This window comes from Gracilinanus agilis, chromosome 1 (assembly GCF_016433145.1).
Source record: "Gracilinanus agilis isolate LMUSP501 chromosome 1, AgileGrace, whole genome shotgun sequence".
Lineage (NCBI taxonomy): Eukaryota > Metazoa > Chordata > Mammalia > Didelphimorphia > Didelphidae > Gracilinanus > Gracilinanus agilis.
This window is the reverse complement of record NC_058130.1, coordinates 612,487,089-612,508,461: the sequence shown is the minus strand read 5'-3', so window position 1 is coordinate 612,508,461 and position 21,373 is coordinate 612,487,089. Positions and strand designations below refer to the sequence as shown.

Below are 21,373 nucleotides of genomic sequence, written 5' to 3'. Positions count from 1 at the left end.
TCTTTCTTTAGATTTTGTTTTATTGTTTTTTGATGTCTCGTGAAATTATTAGCTTCTTTTTGCCCAATTTTCAAAGACTGATTTTCTTCTATGATCTTTTGCTCCTCTCCTTTTCCATTTGGTCCATTTTTCTTTTCATGGAACTCTTTTCTTCATTGTTTTTTTAACTTCTTTTTCCAGTTGATCAATTATCCTTTTCATGGAACTCTTTTCTTCACTGAATTTTTAAAATCTCTTTTTTCTAGTTGGTCAATTCTGTTTTTTGGAAACTCTTTTCTTCATTGGATTTATGTGCTTCTTTTTCAACCTGACCAAATTTGCTTTTTAAGATGTTATTTTCTTTTTGGATTATCTCAATTTCTTTTTCCCATTTTTCTTCCACCTCTCTTATTAAATGATTTTTTAATTCCTTTTTGAGCTCTTCCAATGCCTTGGACCAATTCCCATTTTTCTTTGAAGTTCAGCATGTGATTGCTTTGCTCTCATTGCTCCTTGTTGAATCTGTGCCTTGTTCTTTGCCTGCATAAAATTTGATGGGTTAGGTGTTTCTTTTGCTATTTGCTCATTTTCTGAGCTCCTTTTTTGTTTTTGCTTGTGGAATTGGAGTTCAGAAAACTGCTGATTCCATCATTTTTGCTAATGGCTTGTAGAACTTAAAATATTATGAGCTATTTTGCGCTGGGGCTAGGGGCTTCACTGCAGTCTTGAAAGGGCCAAGCCCTAGGGACTTCAGGGTCTCAGATTGGGCTTGAGACTTCAAGGGGAGAATGTAGGGTGTTCTACTGTTGATTTAGGCAGGGTTCTGGGATGCCAAAGTTGGCCTATGCTGAAGCTTGGAACCTGGTTACAGTGTGTGTGTGTGTGTGTGTGTGTGTGTGTTGTCAGTCTGTACTCCCCTGTGTGCAGTTTTACTTCTGGTTCTCCCTTATCTCGTGTAAAGTGGCTTTCTGCCCATCTTTAAAATTGTTTTCCACAGGAAAGCCCCCTCAGTCCATCTCCTTGTTGGTTCTGTGACTTCAGTTGTTTTCAGGCATTATTTTAAGGTTGGTTTGGAAGGATTATCAGAGCGGTTAAAGCTTTCACTGCTACTAAGCCACCATCTTGGCTCTGCCTTGCTCTTCTCCTTTATGAAGATTTCTTTAGCTATTTAAATTCTTCCAGATGTCTTCTTCCTCTGAAATTCTAAAATGTGTGACTGTGCCACTCAGTCTAAAAGTTAATCATGTGCTGTTTAAAACTGGTTAGATCAGTGGCCATCATGTCCAAACTATAAATAATTATATTTTATATATATGTATATATAAACATATATAAATTAATAACTATCAAGTTATTAATAAATAAAAACATTGATATAGTGCTTTAAGTTTTGCAAAACTCTTTTATGAATCTTTCCCTATTTTATTCTTGCAATAACCCTGGGAAATAGGTGCTATTATTATTCTAATTTTATAGATAAACAAACACCTTACTCACTCTTACTTACACACTACACTATATTTGCCAAGTGATCATCTAACCTTTGCTTACGGACCACAATGATGGGAGGACTCATCATTTCAAGGTAACCCATTCTATTTCTGGATGTCTCTAGTTTTTCCTTTCATTGAACTTTTAAGGCTTATCTATTTATACTCCTTCCCTTCTTTATCCTGTTTTGGGGGGCCAAACAGAATACAGCAAATCATTCTTCCATAATACAGCCCTTCTTTCAAGTATTTGAAGCCAGTGGATGACACAGAGTATCTGGTACTTCATAAATAAAGGAATAATCACACAAAAGCAGGAGCTCCTTGCCCTCAAGAGTTCAGTCTGACCAGGGAGTTAATATATATGCAGAAAGGCTATGGCAAGGGTATTTTATTCTGAGAAACCAGAAGAGTTGTGATATAACTATGGGACTATTGACTGAAAAGCCCCTTCCTGAAGCAAAAAAATATATATAGATTGATTTTACCTGGGCTTTTTTTTTTATCAATTATTCAAAAATTTACTATGTACCAATTCTGTGTCAGGCTCTGTGCCAAGCTCTTTTGCTCCAATTCTGCTTCTACCAACACCTTGCCCTGCATTTTCAGTTCCTCACTGTGCCAATTTTTTCTCATCCACAAAAAACACACTCAGATCTTACAATCCTAAAAACAAAACCTTAACTCTTTCCACCCCATCCTGTCTCTGCCTTTTTAAACTTGAAAAAATGTTTTCTGAATATGTTGCTTCTACTTCCCTATCACCTATTCTTTCCTCAAGCCATGAAATTTAGCATATAATTTCTACTAAATCTGTTCTATCGAAATTCACCAATGATCTTTTAAACATGGATTTAAACATTTAAACATGATCTTTAAAGACAAACATCTTTTGTCTTCAACCTCCTAAACCTTTTGCAGTGTTGGATACCACTGCTATCCCTGCCTTTTTTCCCCCTGATTTTCCAAGATACTACATTCTTTTCATTTCTTTTCCTATTTCTTTGACTGCTCCTTCTTTGTCTTCTTTGCTGGTCATGATTGTAAAGGATAATTTAATTAAACAACTTCAGCTTATATTCATTGTTTGATGCTTCTTTATAGCCTTTGTCCTCTGCATTTAATCCCATTATATATGTGCACACATACACACACACACACACATATATATTTATACATTTAGATGTTCAGCATTTTGTTAATAAGTTGTAACTATGGATTTAATAATAAGCAATAGGCCCAGTTATGAAGACTGAATGAGTAATTGTATATAAGAATTAGTAATCAATAATCGTAGTACAAAATTAACAATAGAATTCTCTGTCGATTTCCTTGCTAAAGGGAATTTGTGCATGTCTTCAATGTTTCTGGTATACGGGGGCTTCTAAGGCTGTAAATTCATGATATCTCATTTTACCTTTGAAGAAACTACAGAATGACTTTGGCTGTCTTTATACCATAATATATATACAGGTGGCTTGTAGAAGTGAGGTTGCTCTGCCTTAAGAGGGTACAACTTTCACAAGACAGACCTCACCTGAGAGACCCCCTGAAGGGTACCCTGCTCCCACAGGAAGACAAGAAAGATCCTGTTTGGCAGACCTCCTCTAAACTGCATTTGGGTAATCTGGCTAGTTTGTACCTACCAGCCAGCTCCTATAAGCTTGGGGTCTCAGGCAGTACTGAGAATGCCTGCAGATCACTGATTTCTGTGTTCTCACTAAAGTTAATTTGACTCAGAAGATTGTTTCCTAGTATTTTTCTTTTACACTTTGGCATCCTTTTGGGCTCCTGGGGCCCCTCTATGTGAACTCAGGAATTCCATTGTGAGGCCTTTCCCCTCAGAGGACCCCTGAGGCCTGGACCTCCACCTTATCAAAGCTTTCCCCACTTCTAAGGTTAAGGTAAAACTTCATCTTTGGGAGATTCCTCTTTTTATTTTGGGCCCTTTTCTATTTTATATTCTATTTTGTGTCCTGTGTGTTATTCTTTTTGATGTTTTATAGATTTCTAATATATTTACTGAGTGTAAAGAAGTAACTCAAGGTCTTATTAGGTAGGGATTTAGTTAGGTAGGAAATTACTTAAATTCAGGTAAGTAAGGGTGTAGATTTGTTACATTTGGTGATAGAGATCACTCAGAATTCCTACAATATAGTTAGACAAAAGCATGGGTGATAGAAGCTTTAAAATAGAGACCACTCTTGAATAATAGTTATTTTAGAGGAGGTCAGATATTTTGAGTGGGAAAGCCCAATGGTCAACCAGAAAAGGCTTACCCAATAAGGAAAAAAATCAGTGTCTTAGAGCAAGAATTGTCAAAATTGCTCCATTTTTCTGTCCCCAAGTGAAGAGTACAAATATTTGGCTACAAATATCTTAGCAGGGAGCTATATGACAGAGAGGAATAACTTCACTTGCGTTACTTTGTCTGCATGTCTATGGTGTCTATTTGTCAGTAATTTGGTCTTAAGTTTAAATTTTGCAATGTTTTTTAATAAGCTAACAAGTTAAAGAATTGGGTATAATCAAATAATAGAATCTGAAGAGACTACACTTAAGAATTTTGCATTGAGTTACCAGTAATATCTTCAAAGGTTTAGCTCTCCTTAGGGAAGAAATCAGGGGCTGGGAAGTTCAAATTTAAAACTAGTAACAAAGGCTATACAATAGGCAAAGAAAAATAGCCTTCAAATTTTAGCTTTACCAGGCCTGATTTAAATCTATTGCAAAAAGATGTATGGGCTTATAGATAAATGTTTTATAGATTAGTGTTTTGTAAATAAGCATTTTATAGGTTAGGAAGAACATAAGAGAGAAATCCAGGCTACTGCATTCAGTTTGTAGTTTTAACAATACAGGAGAGGAAAAAGCTGTCCCAGTTGAAGCTATCATAAAGGAGCTGTGGCAGGAAGAAAAGGGAAGCCACATTCAACTTCAATATATATCAAATGATAGAACCTGTATTAATAGAAGTCATTTTATATGTCTAAAGCAAAGAAACAATTCTCTAAATTGTTCCTGATTTGTCATTGTTGTAATAAAAAAGGACATGTTGCCAGAAAATGTTTTTAAAAAGAAATCAAAGAAAAATGTATAATTTTCTTTAAACCAAGGCAAGATTGATGGCCCTGGGGACCCACTGCCCACTAAAAGGGACAATGGAAACTCAAAACACAATGATGACAAAACAATCTGAAAATGATAGGGACAGTGATAGTGATAGGAGCAGTAGACAGGAGTAATTCAGGAATAGAAAAGGGGAATCAAAAAGCTGCTTAAGAGTCAATATTGCCACCTAAAGAGACCAGTTTATGCCAAAGTCTTCTGTATCCATTCTGTTTATGCTTGTGTTTTTAATCTGTATCTTACTTTTTGCCCCCTTGCAGGAAATAAGGAAAACACTAACCCCAATTGTTTTTATTACCTTATGCAGTTTTATTTTGTACTGTCTGTATAAATTCATATTAATAGAAGCTTTCAATCTTTACCTAACTCTTGTCTTTTACCCTTGGTCAGATCAGCTGGGTGGGTTATGTATGTAGGGAGAGGTTGTGAATAGTAAAACTTAAATTGTTAAAAAATAATTTTATTAGTATTCTCTTTTCTCTCCCCCTATTATCAATGCAGGCTACATTGAGACTGGACATTAAAATAATTAGAGACTTAAATATATGGCAAAGTGGAATACTTTAATTTCTCCATTGGAAATTTCAAAATTGAGCTTGTTTCAAAGTAATGAATGTTCACATGAAGGGTTAATAATTCTAAATCTCCTGCCTTTAAAAGTGATACATCTTAATTCTGAATTATACTTTTAATGCTTGGAATTTGAAACTTAGAACTTTAGGTTCTGAATATGGAAATCATTATTCAGAGTTGGCAAGCTATCTTAAAGAGATGAGTTTTATTTCCATCAGACTTTACAGGATTAGATACTACAATGGACCTGGAGATTATGTTGAAAGTATTTGTTCCAATAATAATCCTAAGGTCCACTTGGTTGACAAAGGAACAGATTTTGCTTTCTGATATCCTTCTGGCAATTATATAAGGTTTAATAATCTCATGTTCTTTAAAGATAATAAATTTGGTAAATATCAGGCATGTTGTATGTTGTTTGACATAATAAATAATTAATAAGTTTTTCTGTTTATTATCTTTTCACTGGAGGTACTTCTGAATTATATTGTACACTGCAATGTTATAAATTCATCTAAACTATTGCAAAACTATTTTACTATAAGTCTGAGCATGGGTCCATCATGTTCCTGTTATTCTTCTTTTAGTTTAAGCACATTTTATCCCCATAAGTGAATAAAACTATAAGGAAAATTATGTTGGTCCTATTATTTGAAAAGATTGAACATATTAGTGACAATTTTTCATGTGGTATGAATGGGAAAATCTGGTGGATAAAAACTCAAGTCTCTATGAAGTTATAATAAATTTAAGAATAACAGAAAATGAATGACGTGTAAAGTCAATATCAACATGTATTAATTACAACATTTAAAGGGTTTTAGACTATTACCTATATCATAAATGGAAAATGAGACCTGCTGAAGCCCTTTTTTTTTTTTTTTTTTGGTTTTGCAAATTTATTGTGGTTAGGAATATGATTTCTTTTAAGGCCACATTTTGGACTATCTTCGTTTTTTTTTTTTTCTCCAGAAGAGTAAAAAAGTAAGTTCAGTTGGGATTAATTAACCTTTCTGTTGCACAGAGAGGGAAAAGCTTATTCTGTAGTATGCCACTGAAAAGTAAGTAAAACAATGTTTTCTGTAATAAACTGGGGTAAGAAAACTGAAGATATGACTTCAGTATCTGAGTGATTAGAAAGGTGTTGAAAAAGTTACACTTAAAGCCCTTCAGAAAATTATAGTCTCTATCAGCCGTGATTTGTTTATTTATTAATAGTAGAATCCTGTTAGCTCTAATTAATATCCCTATTGATGTTTTAAATAAAAGCAGCTACTGTGACTAGCAATTACTACATACTATTGCAGTAAGAATGGTTGAGGGGAAATTTTATCTTTGAAAAATGTGGAAATTCTTGTATTGGGAATTATGGTATTAAAGATTACAGTTTAATTTGAATGTAAAAACAGGGAGCTATTATGGAAAGGGAGAGAGCTAAGAGTGCCCTAGAAATGACCGATGAAAATAAACTGAAGAAGGCACTAGGAATGCTGGAACTGAATATGAAAGAAACATGACACATGCAGTTTTATTAAACAACTTTAATCAAGGTTCAAAAGAGACAATGAGAGGCTATGGGAAATGTTTAGAGAAAGTTTGAACAAGTAGGAATAGGAGAACAAGCAAAAAGTTAAATAAAGTTGTAATTTGTTTGCATTAACAATACATACAGAGGATTTGAAGGTAAAAGATTTGAATGTTTAAAAAATTTTTAATTAGTAAGTTTGAGCTATTGTTTATCTGTTTTAAAGCAACACCCAGCATGGCAGATTTATGTTTAAACAAGTAGGAGAAACAGTCATTGTTAATTATAGAAAGGTTTGGTGGTGGTTACTGATAAAAGTTCCAGAAAAAATAAATACAGAAGACCTGGCACTTAGGAACTGTCTTGTTTTTTCTTTCTAAAATGAGAAAAAAAAATTAAGGAAAAGGAGGAGCAAGACTGAGTCCTCCTGAGAATTCTCAGAAAAATTGTAAAATTTTAAGGTAAATTCTATCATTTAGGTCTATAATAGAAAGAAGAGGCATGACAGGGACTGGAAAAATTATGGAAAAAAAGAAGAAAATAAAGAATTAGTAATTACTGTGTGGAAAAGTTAAAAGGGAAAAACTTTTTATCAGTAAGCATGCAAGGATTCTTGAAGCCATCTGTGTGAGCTCAACATGTCCCAAAAAGAATCTTTTATTTTTCTCCAAAAATTATTTATCTTTCTGACTACACTATTCTCCTGTACTTAAAAACTTTTGTTTTGAGTGAAATATCATTAATTTCCTTCTCCTTCCCTTTTATATTCAATACTTGTCAAGTACTTTTCAATCTCTCCCATCATGTCTCCTCTCTTTTCCCTTTAGTACAGTCTCTCATTCTCACCTGCTTTATCTATTGCAAAAGATTCCTAAATGATCTTCCTACTTTTATTTCCTCTCCAGGCAATCCATTAATTCCATAGAAATTTCTTAAGTATTTATTTCACTATCATTCTAACAAACAGGCTCATGTCCTGCTGTCTACTAACAGGTTTCCCTCATTCTTAAAAAACAACAGCCTTCACATGATTCTTCCTATCATTCCCTCCATTTACCTTGGCATATCTTTTTCTCCTTTATGCAGACTCCTAAAAAAAATCTTACCACACTTACCACATTCACTTACTCTCCTCTCAACTACTCTTTGATCCCCTGTAATTTGGCTACCAACCTTACTGCTTGACTGAAGCCACATTCTCCAAATTTAACAATGATCTCGTAATTTCCAAACCCAATGTTTTACCCTCAATTCTTCATTCGCTGCACCAACTGTCATTGCTGAACACTCTTTCCTCCTGCATGCTCTTACCTTTGTGGGTTTCTGTAGTATTGATTTTTCTCAATTCTTCTCCTACCCGAATGATCACCTACCTCTTTTTAATCTCCTGGCTTGATCATTCTCCATCTTCTTTCATTCTCTAATTCTGTGTATAATACAAAGTTTAGTCCTGTCTCCTCTTTTCTTTTATCCTCTCTTTACGTGCCATATATGTCTTAACTTTATCAGCTCCCAGCTTATTTTTTTGCAAATGAGACTTAGATCTGTGTATTCTAGTCCTAATCTCTTCTCCTGTATTTACCCTACAGCTATAGCTATTTACTGAATTTTTCAAGTTATATGTGTCAGAGGTATGTTAAAGTCACCATTTCAAAACAAAACTCATCTTCCCCCCCCCCAAATTCATCTCTCTTCTGAATGGCCTTATTTTTATTGAGGGTACCACCATCCTTCTAGTCACATCCAGGTTTGGAACCTTAGTATCATCCTCAACTCCTTATGTTCTTAAATTCCACATATCCAACAACTCACCCTTATATGTCTTGCTCTAGTTCCTTCTACCTACTCATACCACTACCCCATTCTACTCGATTCATCACCTCTTGCCTGAATAATGGCCTTCTGAGTCTTCCTTTATCTCTCTCAAATCCATCTTCCACTCTGCTGTCAGAGTGGTATTCTTTAAGCACAAGCCTGATCCTGTCACACTCCTTATAAATAAACTCCAGTTACTTCTTATAATTTCTAGTATGAATTCCCTTGTATTGTATTTAAAGCCTTTCACAAACTGGTTCTACCTTCTCTTGTTGGCCTTCTTATAACTAACTCCTCTTTTATGCATTCTATGGCTCAGGCAAACTGATCTTCTTAGTGTTCCTCACCCAAGATATTCCTTCTCCTGTCTATCTACCCTATTTCTCATACCCTGAATAACAACAACAATAATACCTAACATTTCTAAAGCACTTTAAAGTTCTCTAAAGCACTTTAAAGTTTTCAAAGCATTGTAATTGTTAACTCATAACTCCTCACTTTGTCTTGCAAGGTGGTAGGAGATAGAATGACAAATTTGGGGAAGTCATTCCAGTTTGATCTGGATATCAAGTACATGAGGGTGAATAGGATAGAAAGGTGGGTTAGAGCCATATTTTTGAAGGCGTGAATTTCAAGCTAAAGGGCTTATATTTCATAATTATCCTGCTTCTCCAAGATTGCTCTCTTGGCACTCAAAATCCTCCACAGACTGGCACTATTGTTTATCACCACCTTTATTACAACTTTATGGGCACTGAACTCTAGCCAAACTTCACTACCACTGTTTGTCCCTACCTCACCAAACAATGACTTCCTTAAGTCCTTACCTTTGCTGAAGCTATTCCTAGAAAGGATACCTAGTACTTTATTTCTGCTTTCTCACTTTTCCTTTCCATCTCCTGAGCATTCATAGTACTTGATTGACACTACTTTTAGACATTTAACTCATCTATGATATCCCATTAGTTATTTGTGCAAGTATCCTATGTAAATATTTTACTGATGTTTACTAGTTTTGGGGTTCCATAAGGTAGAAGCTTGTCTCATTTAGTCTTTTAAGGGAGTTTATATTCTCTAGGGGGAGATGATATGTACGAACATAAGTATATACTAAACATATATAAATATAGGATAAACACGTTAGTTAATTACAAGGTAGTTAGGGATAACAATATTAGTTGGTGGGGGAGTGAAATATGAAAAGGCTTTGTGAAGAAGATGGTGCTTGAGCTATGTTTTGATGAAAGTGAGGGATTCTACAAGGCAGAGGTTTAGGATGGAATTCTTTCCAGGTGGAAGGATGGAGTAAAAATATAAACCAGAGGTCTATGTGTGATGTATAGACAAGTCAGTTTAGCAGTACAGAAGAGAGCAGGAAGGGAAGGAATATATAAGGAGTCTGGAAAGAGGTTGGAGAAAGGTTGTGAAAAGTATTAAAAGCCAGAGAATTTTGTATTTTATTCTAGAGGCAATACATGGAGTTTATTGAGGAGAGTGATAGTGTTAGATATTCACTTAAAAAAATCTGCTTGGAAGTTGCATATAGAACAGATAGGGAGTAGGTAATTAGGGTAGCAAGACCAATTAGGAGGTCTTTGCAAAGGTTTAGGCATGTGGTAGGTGGCCTTAATTGAGGTGGTATCTATGTAAGCAGAAAGAAAGGGATGGATTCAAAAGATATCATGGAGGTAGAAATGGTAAGACGTGGCAAGTGACTGATATGTAGGATGAAGTAGAGTGAGAGGCTGAGGATATACATCTGTGAGGGAATGGAAGGGGAGGCAAGTGGTTAATTATGGAAATTGAGTGAACCATACTGACTTCATCTTGTGACTCAGTTCTGGAGCTAGTTCTCTCTCTATTTGATTATGGGACTACCCCAAATTTTGTCCCATGAGAAAACCTTATCCAATTTTGGGAACTGGGGAAAAAACCTTATGCATTATTTGAACCTAGTTCTATGTGGCCAGGAAATTAGACTACCTGTGGCTGTTTAGAGACCCTTAACCAAGGACCCATGTGATGTTGACCAGAAAATCAGATCTTAAGACTGATGTAAGGAGTTTTCTCATAATTTTACATCTCAAGCAAACTGTATGTCTGATCTGAAAACTGGTTTCTTATGGAACAATTAGTTATTTTTCTGTTTTTGGTTTTTTTTTTTTTTCAGATTGTTTACAGATATTAGGGGAGAATCTGTATTTCTTTGTCTGAATTCAGGAAACTGTACCTATTAACTCTCTCCCTCCCAACTTAGAAAGTCCCTAATCTTTTGTCTAAATAGAAATCGGATTGTGTTGTATTGCTTCCTTTTAATTAATGGGTTTCATTTGATTGTTTTTAAGGTATAAAGATCAGTCTCCCTAGCCTAAACTGAGCAAGGGGACTGGTCCCAGTTTCTTGGGTAATTGGTATGTATTCCTTAATAAACTGATATGCTCAGAAGATCAAACCTTTGTTTCCTCAGTCATTTCATGTTTTGCTTCTAACACATCAGCATTATAAACCCGTATAACTAAAAGAATGAAGGTGACTCTAACAGGCAAGTTTGGTGGGTCAACTGGGTTTTGGGGCTAAAACAACAGATTGTTTTAGACATGAAGATACTTATAGGATATTATTTTGCAAATATATAACAGGCAGTTGGTGATTCTGAATTAGACCTCAGGAGAAAAATCTAGGTTTAAAAGATTTAGGAGTCAATCATTCAATAATATTTATTAGATGTCAACTATGCCCACAAACTGTGCAAAGTGTTGGGGAAACAAAAAGAAGCAAGATATTCTCTCCTCTCAAGGCAATCTAAAGGGGGAGACAACATAACTGCCTTCCTCTCTGCAAAGCATGCTATAGACACAGTAAAGTAGTAAATAATTAACAGAGGGGAGGCATTGGAATTAAGAGGGGTTGGGGGAAACTTTCCTTAAGAAGTGTGAATTTAAAGGTCTTAAAGTAAGTCATGGAGGTTCTGTAGACAGACCAGAGGATGGCGAGTGTTCAAGTATGAGGGACAGCCAGAAAGAAGCTCGGGGTTGAAAGATGAGTTGATGGAATAGCCAGAAGGCCAGCGTCACTGGATCAAAGATTTCATGGTGCACGAGTAAAGTGTAAGAAGGCTGGTATGGTAGGAGGCGAGTTGGATATTAAAAGTTTTGAATGCCAAAGAAAGCATTTTGTATTTGTTCCTGGAAGCATTCATAACTGGTTGAATTTTTAAATAAGTATTCTACTCTAAGAATTCTGCTTGAGGGATTCAAATTTCTAGTTGCCCTTTATATCTATATAAATATCTACTCTTTATAGTGCAGCAAACCACATCCATACTCACACAGTGTAGCAAATCATATACTTCTCAGTAAATCGAAAACAAAATAAAAAAACCCTATAGAAATCGAGTTAGGTTTAAGTTTCCCCTAATTTTCTGCTTTCTCTTTTTATTACCTGAGTTTCAGTAACACAGTAACTTAAGCAGCTATATATCTGAATTCATTTATGCCATAGTTCTTTAAAAAATCCAAATGTTTTATGAATGCTTAAAAAAAAATTGTGGCGTCCTTTTCCCCTAATCGTCTCTCTACGCCTCCCCTCTTCCCCACCTATCAGTTCTCCCCAGTATAGGAAGTAGAGTTAATCCAAACAAATCAACCTAATTAGCCACTTTGGATAACTTGTAATTACCACATTCCGCACCAGCAGCACACCACCCCTAAGCGGAGGCAAAAAACATTACCTCTCTTTTTTTAGGATAGGGAGTTAAAGGGGTGGCATTGCACTTACAGGAGCACACTAGAAGATTCATCTCTTTCTTTAATGGTATTGGTTTTCATGTTTCAAAAGTCTTTCACATTTCTCTTTTGTTGGTCACCACAGCCCCCCAACAGTTTTTAAAAATGCTCATGTGCTCACTTTCGGCCTCCATTGAGCGTTCCTGGGTCTGTGGCCCGGGTCTAGTGCTCCGTTCCTCCCGCACGGGCTCCCGGGTGGGGGAGGAGAGACAAGGAGACCTGTTTCACCTACAGATGGTTTTGGAGAATGAAGGCAGTTAGGAGCCCAGAAGAAAGAAGATTCCACTGTTGTGACACATGCTCGCATTCAGCCAATCCCGGAAGAGAGAACGTGCAGTATACAGAACTTTGATAGGTTAACTTCTCTCTCGGTTCCGCCCCCCCTTTCTCCCACGTGTCTCGCGAAGCCAAGGGAGTGGATTGGTTGCAGCAGTACGGGAGGGGCCGAGCAAACGGCTGAGTTTATATATTTAGCGATATTGAACACGTGCTAGTTTTTAGGAGCTTCCTTTGGGAGAGAAGTAGTGAAAGTCGAGTCTTCTACTAGTTGTCCTAGAACTGGACCTTTGAAAGCGCTACTGTTTATTTTCGCTTTCGTTAGCCAATCGGTAGCATCGAGGGTTTTTTTTTTTTGGCTTTATTGTTTGTCCCTTTCGGCCACCGTACTGTGTGAATTCCATCCGCTCAGTTTTCTACGTGGAGAGGACGCAACCTGGGCCAAAGAATCGGGTGAACCTGTGACCACGCGGCCCTTGGTGTTCTCGGGGGAGTGGCGCTAGTACCATCGGAACGGGGGAGCCTGGAACTACCACTATCGCCCCTCCCGCCCCCGCCCCAGTCTGGCCCGGTGGGCGAGCACCCTCTGCTTCCGATATGAACTACCGGGAACAGCTCATGAGCCGAGCTGTCCCCGGGCAGTTTGATGATGCCGACTCTTCAGACAGGTAAGAAAAGTCATGTGGCGTGCTACTCGGACTCCGTCTCCTCTTTCATTCTTTCCCTCCCTGCTCCTGCCTCAGCTGTAAGTGGCTACTTGCACCTGCAGTACTGAGCCGCACTTTGATGTCTTTCAGAGCCCAGAATCTTGCAATCCTACTCTCTTCAGTGTTTTGGATTAAGTATCTTTGTGATCAAAGCATATCATTTCAAGTGTTTCACTTGCATTAACCTTTAGTTAAATTTATTCGAAGAAAAAAAGTATTTTCCTCTTCCATTCTATTCTCCACCCTCATCCATTAAAATAAATATGCTTAGTCAAGTAAAACAACCTCCATCATTGGACTTGTCCAGAAAATACAAGATGTCCCAAAAGTCATCGTGCAATTTAAAAACTGCACCAGGACTTTTGAGACATCCTGCATATTCACTCATTCTACACCGAGTCCATCTTTTATCCATCAGGAGGTAGGTAGCATATTTATCTCATCTTGAGCTCTCTATCATCATTTCATTTTTTTTGGCATAATTTTTGTGTCATTTTCAAGGTTACATTGATATTTCATTAATATGCATACAGTTGCATTGTGGTCATAAACACAGAAGTCTTACATTCATTCCAAATATCTTAAAATATACTATTCTGTGCCCTTTTTGAACAATATATTAAATTTTCTTTTTCAGTTGTGTTTTTTTTTTCTTTCACCTACATCATCTTCCCTTCTCCCAAGGGAAAAAAGGAGAAAAACAGAACTCTTGTAATAATATGCATAGTGAAACAAAATAAATTTCTGCCAAGGCCAGGTCTAAAGAATATATATATCTAAACCTGCACCCTGAGTTAAGCTTGCATTTTTTAAGGTTTAACAGATGTCATTTTAAAAAATTAATATTGGTTAAGTTTTTATTTCTTTGGATTAAAATGTCTTATTCAGTGGATATTCAGATTCCTTAAATTACTGGGATTCACAAGATTCACATACCTATGGCATTTGTATCCAATTATCTTAGATTGTATATAACACTATCAGAAACATTGCTGTTTTTTAGTGGGAGTATGGTCAGCCTGGAAACAAACAAAGATGAGCAAGCTGTATCTGAAAATTCTCATCAGACTTTGAATGAGTTTGATGAAGAAATTCAGGAAGATGATTTTGAAGAATATGAAGATTATAATGATGATGGTGATGACTGGGACTGGGATGATGAAGTTGGGAAACTTACCAAGGGCTCTTCTTCAAGTGGAGGAAGTAACCCACAGGTATTTTATGAATGAATTTTTTCGCACTTTTCTATTGTGTATCTATTTTCTCAATACAAGCTTTCATATCCACTCTAGTGCTCTAAAACAGGATCAGTTAACTTTTTTTATGTCATAGTCTGCTTTGTCAGATGACAGTGGACCGTTTTTTTCAGAATAATGTTTTGTTGTCTAGAACCATGATAAAAGGAAATGACAAATTTCAGTTGTAGGTTAGTGAAAATAAAGATGTCATTTTCTTTCCGCCCAAATACACTCACCTTCTTCTGCTCTAGAACTTTAATAACTAGAAAGCATTTTCCTTGAATGACCTTTTCTTATTGAAGCCACAATTCATTTTTCTCTATATATTTTGTTTTTAACATTTCATTCATTTCAAATATGACCTTCCCTTGAAACAAAAGGAAAAAACAGTTCAGCAAAGCCAACTCATTTACAGACTATAATAAGACATGCAAGCTTTCATACCCACACTTGCTCTCTTTTTCCCCACACTATTCAGTTTTTATTCTGTTTTTTGAAAGGTGAAGTGATATTTACCTTGGATTATAGGTCTAGAACTAGAAGTGACCTCAGAGACCATCTATTCCAGACTCCTCATTTTACAGATGAGGAAATAAAGGGAGATGAACAAGTTGGCCTGGGTCACTCAAGTAATAAAGCTAGAGGTAGAATTTGAAGTTGGAGGGCCTGACTACAAGACCTGTGTTTTTGCTAATGAACTATACTGCTACCATTTTTGAAATGTAGTGGTGAGGGTAGAAAAGGAGGGGCTTCCTCCTTGAAAGGTCTATGTATTTAATTTTTGTAAAATAAAATCCATCATTATGGAGCTATAAAATGATAAATATGTAAATGTATAATATATATTATGTATTTTACTTATATATTTATGTTTACATATATTTATAAATTTCATTTATATTATATATATAAAATAATCTAAAAATAAACTTCCTCCCTTTATTTGCAGAGATAGGGAACTAAATAGTATGTTTCTTGTTTTTTCATTTATCCTTTGTGACAAGAGAGACCTTCTGGTAACTGGAGAGAGCCCTGCTGAGAAGTTTCTTATTGGATCTTGGAGGCAATAGGAAGCCTTTGGAACTCCTTGATTTGGGGGTGGTGGGAAGTGACTGACATGGTCATAGCTCTGAGTTGGAATAATCACCATGGCAGCTGAATAGAAGATAGATTGGGGTGGGGGGTGACTTGAGGCAGGCAGACCAATTAAAAAGGATATTGCAGAGGTTCAGGAGAGGCAATGAAGACCTGAACTAGGGTTCTAGTTGTGAGTGGAGAGAGCAGGACATATAAGAGATTTTGTAGAAAATGACAAGATTGGGCAACAGATTGTATTGCTGAGGGATATAAAAGAGTCAGAAATAAAATCAAAGTTGTGAGCAAGAGGATGGTGGTTCCCCTAACAGTATAGGGGAATTTGGAAGAAGTATTTTAGGAGGGGAGGCTAATGTCTTTTCTTTTGACCATGTAGAAATTGAGGTACCTAGAGGACATTAAATTTTAAGGGTCCAAGAGAGATGAAAATATAGCTCATGAGAGAGGCTAGGGCTAGATACATATGTATCAGGGAATCATTTTCAGATAGGGTGATAATATACAGGAAAAAAAGTTGAGGGCCAGTGGTTGTGTGATCACAGATCACAAACTGATGTGATCCATAGTTAGTGGGAATGACATAGAAAAAGAACTAGCAGAGAAACCATATAATAAATTTATTATAGGAGAAAAATGAGAGATTAGTGTCATGAATATCTAGAAGGGTGAGAGAATCTAGGATGGGGAAGTCATCAAAAATGTCAGGTGCTATAGAGAGGTAAAGAGGAATGAGATGAGAGATTTGGTAATTATGAGCTCATTGGTAACTTTAAAGAGGGCAGCTTCAGTTGAATGATGACAAAATAGCTAGGATCTATATAGCTTTATCATTTGCAGAGTGCTTTACATCAATTATTTAATTTTATCCTCAAAACTCTTAGGTAGATGGTTACTCTTAACATAATTTACTGAAGAGGAAACTAATACCCAAAGAGGTAAATTGCTTGCTTAGTTAGTATTTGAAGTCAGAAATTAGATAGAATAGGGTTAGAAGAGAATGAGAGGAGAGGAATGGAAGCAAGAGGCAGGACAATATCTAGCATGATGGTTGGGCTGAGGCTAATTTTTTTGTTAAAACCCTTACCTTCCATCTTAGAATCAATACTGCGAATTGGTTCTAAGGCAGAAGAATGGTAAGGGCTAGGCAATGGGGGCCAAGTGACTTGCCCAGGGTAAAACAGCTAGGAAGTGTCTGAGGCCAGATTTGAACACAGGATCTCCTGTCTCTGGGCCTGGCTCCCAATCCACTGATCCATGCAACTGCTCCCAGTAAAGCTAATTTTTTAAAGGATGAAGTAGACAGAAGTAAATATATAGCCAGCAGGGAAGCAGAGGTAGAGGGGGAGAAAAAGAAAGGATGACAGTGAGATTATTCTGCCAGAGAAGACAGGAGTTGAGATCAAGAGCACCTTTAGAAGAGTTAGTGTTTTCAAGGAGTGAGGCCACAGTAAAGGAGGAGATAGAATAGATGCTGAAGGATGTGAGATGAGGAGGAGGGGGAAAAGAGAAGCTCTTGGTAAAGGGCCTCAATTATTTTGTGTTGTGAGAGGATTGAGGGAATATGAGGTTTGGAATAGTTGCTTTGGAAAGTGGGATAGTGAATGAATTAAGGAGGAATGGAATGTTGTTTTACTGTAGCCAAGGCCTAGTTGAGATTATATGACAAATTTGTACCTAGCCCAACCAGCACAGATTCATGCTCTGCTCCAGCTCCATTTGTCAGCATGTGAATAGGAGGAAAGGGAGCAAATGTTGGCTGTGTTGGCATTTGGTAAGCCATCAACCTTAGTTGAATGGTAAGGGGAAAGAGTATGGAAGTGGCAATGGGAAGCAAAGTATATTCCCACTTTCAATGACTTGTTTAAGTAATTAGGGTTGATAACTTGTAAATAAATACAGAACTATTAAGTATTCTGAAAACCCACTCTTTAATCAGGAGGAAAGGATAATGGTTAAATATTCTGGTCACCACACAGAGTTCATAGGCTCTGGGACTCTGGAATCATACCCCTTGGAGAGAAAATACAACTCAATGCCCATTCCTCCCTGGGAGAGAACACCATGTTAAGTGTCAACTCCAAAGAGATACTGAAACGGAGAGTCTCTTATACCCTTTTGGGAAGCCTATCAAGACTAACCATAAACAAGTTTGTAAACCTCCTAACATTCAGCAGCTATGATATTAGGGAACAATCAGCAGTAACAAATTAAAGACAAAGGTCAAACTCAGGAACTGGACTTCTGGAGAGGAAACTTTCATCCAATAAAGAAGCCTCCAAAACAAAAAGGTGCTTAACATTCAAATCAATATAGGGGTACTTGGCACTGGGATTTCTCNGTGTGAATTCCATCCGCTCAGTTTTCTACGTGGAGAGGACGCAACCTGGGCCAAAGAATCGGGTGAACCTGTGACCACGCGGCCCTTGGTGTTCTCGGGGGAGTGGCGCTAGTACCATCGGAACGGGGGAGCCTGGAACTACCACTATCGCCCCTCCCGCCCCCGCCCCAGTCTGGCCCGGTGGGCGAGCACCCTCTGCTTCCGATATGAACTACCGGGAACAGCTCATGAGCCGAGCTGTCCCCGGGCAGTTTGATGATGCCGACTCTTCAGACAGGTAAGAAAAGTCATGTGGCGTGCTACTCGGACTCCGTCTCCTCTTTCATTCTTTCCCTCCCTGCTCCTGCCTCAGCTGTAAGTGGCTACTTGCACCTGCAGTACTGAGCCGCACTTTGATGTCTTTCAGAGCCCAGAATCTTGCAATCCTACTCTCTTCAGTGTTTTGGATTAAGTATCTTTGTGATCAAAGCATATCATTTCAAGTGTTTCACTTGCATTAACCTTTAGTTAAATTTATTCGAAGAAAAAAAGTATTTTCCTCTTCCATTCTATTCTCCACCCTCATCCATTAAAATAAATATGCTTAGTCAAGTAAAACAACCTCCATCATTGGACTTGTCCAGAAAATACAAGATGTCCCAAAAGTCATCGTGCAATTTAAAAACTGCACCAGGACTTTTGAGACATCCTGCATATTCACTCATTCTACACCGAGTCCATCTTTTATCCATCAGGAGGTAGGTAGCATATTTATCTCATCTTGAGCTCTCTATCATCATTTCATTTTTTTTGGCATAATTTTTGTGTCATTTTCAAGGTTACATTGATATTTCATTAATATGCATACAGTTGCATTGTGGTCATAAACACAGAAGTCTTACATTCATTCCAAATATCTTAAAATATACTATTCTGTGCCCTTTTTGAACAATATATTAAATTTTCTTTTTCAGTTGTGTTTTTTTTTTCTTTCACCTACATCATCTTCCCTTCTCCCAAGGGAAAAAAGGAGAAAAACAGAACTCTTGTAATAATATGCATAGTGAAACAAAATAAATTTCTGCCAAGGCCAGGTCTAAAGAATATATATATCTAAACCTGCACCCTGAGTTAAGCTTGCATTTTTTAAGGTTTAACAGATGTCATTTTAAAAAATTAATATTGGTTAAGTTTTTATTTCTTTGGATTAAAATGTCTTATTCAGTGGATATTCAGATTCCTTAAATTACTGGGATTCACAAGATTCACATACCTATGGCATTTGTATCCAATTATCTTAGATTGTATATAACACTATCAGAAACATTGCTGTTTTTTAGTGGGAGTATGGTCAGCCTGGAAACAAACAAAGATGAGCAAGCTGTATCTGAAAATTCTCATCAGACTTTGAATGAGTTTGATGAAGAAATTCAGGAAGATGATTTTGAAGAATATGAAGATTATAATGATGATGGTGATGACTGGGACTGGGATGATGAAGTTGGGAAACTTACCAAGGGCTCTTCTTCAAGTGGAGGAAGTAACCCACAGGTATTTTATGAATGAATTTTTTCGCACTTTTCTATTGTGTATCTATTTTCTCAATACAAGCTTTCATATCCACTCTAGTGCTCTAAAACAGGATCAGTTAACTTTTTTTATGTCATAGTCTGCTTTGTCAGATGACAGTGGACCGTTTTTTTCAGAATAATGTTTTGTTGTCTAGAACCATGATAAAAGGAAATGACAAATTTCAGTTGTAGGTTAGTGAAAATAAAGATGTCATTTTCTTTCCGCCCAAATACACTCACCTTCTTCTGCTCTAGAACTTTAATAACTAGAAAGCATTTTCCTTGAATGACCTTTTCTTATTGAAGCCACAATTCATTTTTCTCTATATATTTTGTTTTTAACATTTCATTCATTTCAAATATGACCTTCCCTTGAAACAAAAGGAAAAAACAGTTCAGCAAAGCCAACTCATTTACAGACTATAATAAGACATGCAAGCTTTCATACCCACACTTGCTCTCTTTTTCCCCACACTATTCAGTTTTTATTCTGTTTTTTGAAAGGTGAAGTGATATTTACCTTGGATTATAGGTCTAGAACTAGAAGTGACCTCAGAGACCATCTATTCCAGACTCCTCATTTTACAGATGAGGAAATAAAGGGAGATGAACAAGTTGGCCTGGGTCACTCAAGTAATAAAGCTAGAGGTAGAATTTGAAGTTGGAGGGCCTGACTACAAGACCTGTGTTTTTGCTAATGAACTATACTGCTACCATTTTTGAAATGTAGTGGTGAGGGTAGAAAAGGAGGGGCTTCCTCCTTGAAAGGTCTATGTATTTAATTTTTGTAAAATAAAATCCATCATTATGGAGCTATAAAATGATAAATATGTAAATGTATAATATATATTATGTATTTTACTTATATATTTATGTTTACATATATTTATAAATTTCATTTATATTATATATATAAAATAATCTAAAAATAAACTTCCTCCCTTTATTTGCAGAGATAGGGAACTAAATAGTATGTTTCTTGTTTTTTCATTTATCCTTTGTGACAAGAGAGACCTTCTGGTAACTGGAGAGAGCCCTGCTGAGAAGTTTCTTATTGGATCTTGGAGGCAATAGGAAGCCTTTGGAACTCCTTGATTTGGGGGTGGTGGGAAGTGACTGACATGGTCATAGCTCTGAGTTGGAATAATCACCATGGCAGCTGAATAGAAGATAGATTGGGGTGGGGGGTGACTTGAGGCAGGCAGACCAATTAAAAAGGATATTGCAGAGGTTCAGGAGAGGCAATGAAGACCTGAACTAGGGTTCTAGTTGTGAGTGGAGAGAGCAGGACATATAAGAGATTTTGTAGAAAATGACAAGATTGGGCAACAGATTGTATTGCTGAGGGATATAAAAGAGTCAGAAATAAAATCAAAGTTGTGAGCAAGAGGATGGTGGTTCCCCTAACAGTATAGGGGAATTTGGAAGAAGTATTTTAGGAGGGGAGGCTAATGTCTTTTCTTTTGACCATGTAGAAATTGAGGTACCTAGAGGACATTAAATTTTAAGGGTCCAAGAGAGATGAAAATATAGCTCATGAGAGAGGCTAGGGCTAGATACATATGTATCAGGGAATCATTTTCAGATAGGGTGATAATATACAGGAAAAAAAGTTGAGGGCCAGTGGTTGTGTGATCACAGATCACAAACTGATGTGATCCATAGTTAGTGGGAATGACATAGAAAAAGAACTAGCAGAGAAACCATATAATAAATTTATTATAGGAGAAAAATGAGAGATTAGTGTCATGAATATCTAGAAGGGTGAGAGAATCTAGGATGGGGAAGTCATCAAAAATGTCAGGTGCTATAGAGAGGTAAAGAGGAATGAGATGAGAGATTTGGTAATTATGAGCTCATTGGTAACTTTAAA

General features: G+C 36.7%; 2 protein-coding genes across 4 annotated transcripts in view; one reads left to right on the top strand and one right to left on the bottom strand.

Moving 5' to 3' along the window:
* Positions 1 to 13,081, bottom strand: part of CAGE1 (cancer antigen 1) — a 108,932-nt gene extending 95,851 nt beyond the window's left edge. Inside the window, exons 1-2 of the mRNA XM_044683686.1 lie at positions 12,993 to 13,081; positions 12,418 to 12,515 (exon numbers count right to left, since the gene is read on the bottom strand). Of these exons, the coding sequence (XP_044539621.1) occupies positions 12,418 to 12,515; positions 12,993 to 13,081 (187 nt within the window). The remainder of the gene's footprint in view (positions 1 to 12,417; positions 12,516 to 12,992) is intronic.
* Positions 12,843 to 21,373, top strand: part of RIOK1 (RIO kinase 1) — a 46,997-nt gene continuing 38,466 nt past the window's right edge. Inside the window, exons 1-4 of one of the 3 annotated variants that reach the window (XM_044667880.1) lie at positions 12,843 to 13,240; positions 14,711 to 14,723; positions 14,898 to 14,916; positions 19,302 to 19,480. In XM_044667880.1, coding sequence (XP_044523815.1) covers positions 13,170 to 13,240; positions 14,711 to 14,723; positions 14,898 to 14,916; positions 19,302 to 19,480 — 282 coding nt within the window. In that variant the 5' untranslated portion in view covers positions 12,843 to 13,169. Of the gene's footprint in view, positions 13,241 to 14,710; positions 14,724 to 14,897; positions 14,917 to 18,039; positions 18,228 to 19,269; positions 19,481 to 21,373 lie in introns of those variants that run through there. The other 2 variants (XM_044667869.1, XM_044667891.1) reach the window with 2 other exon arrangements.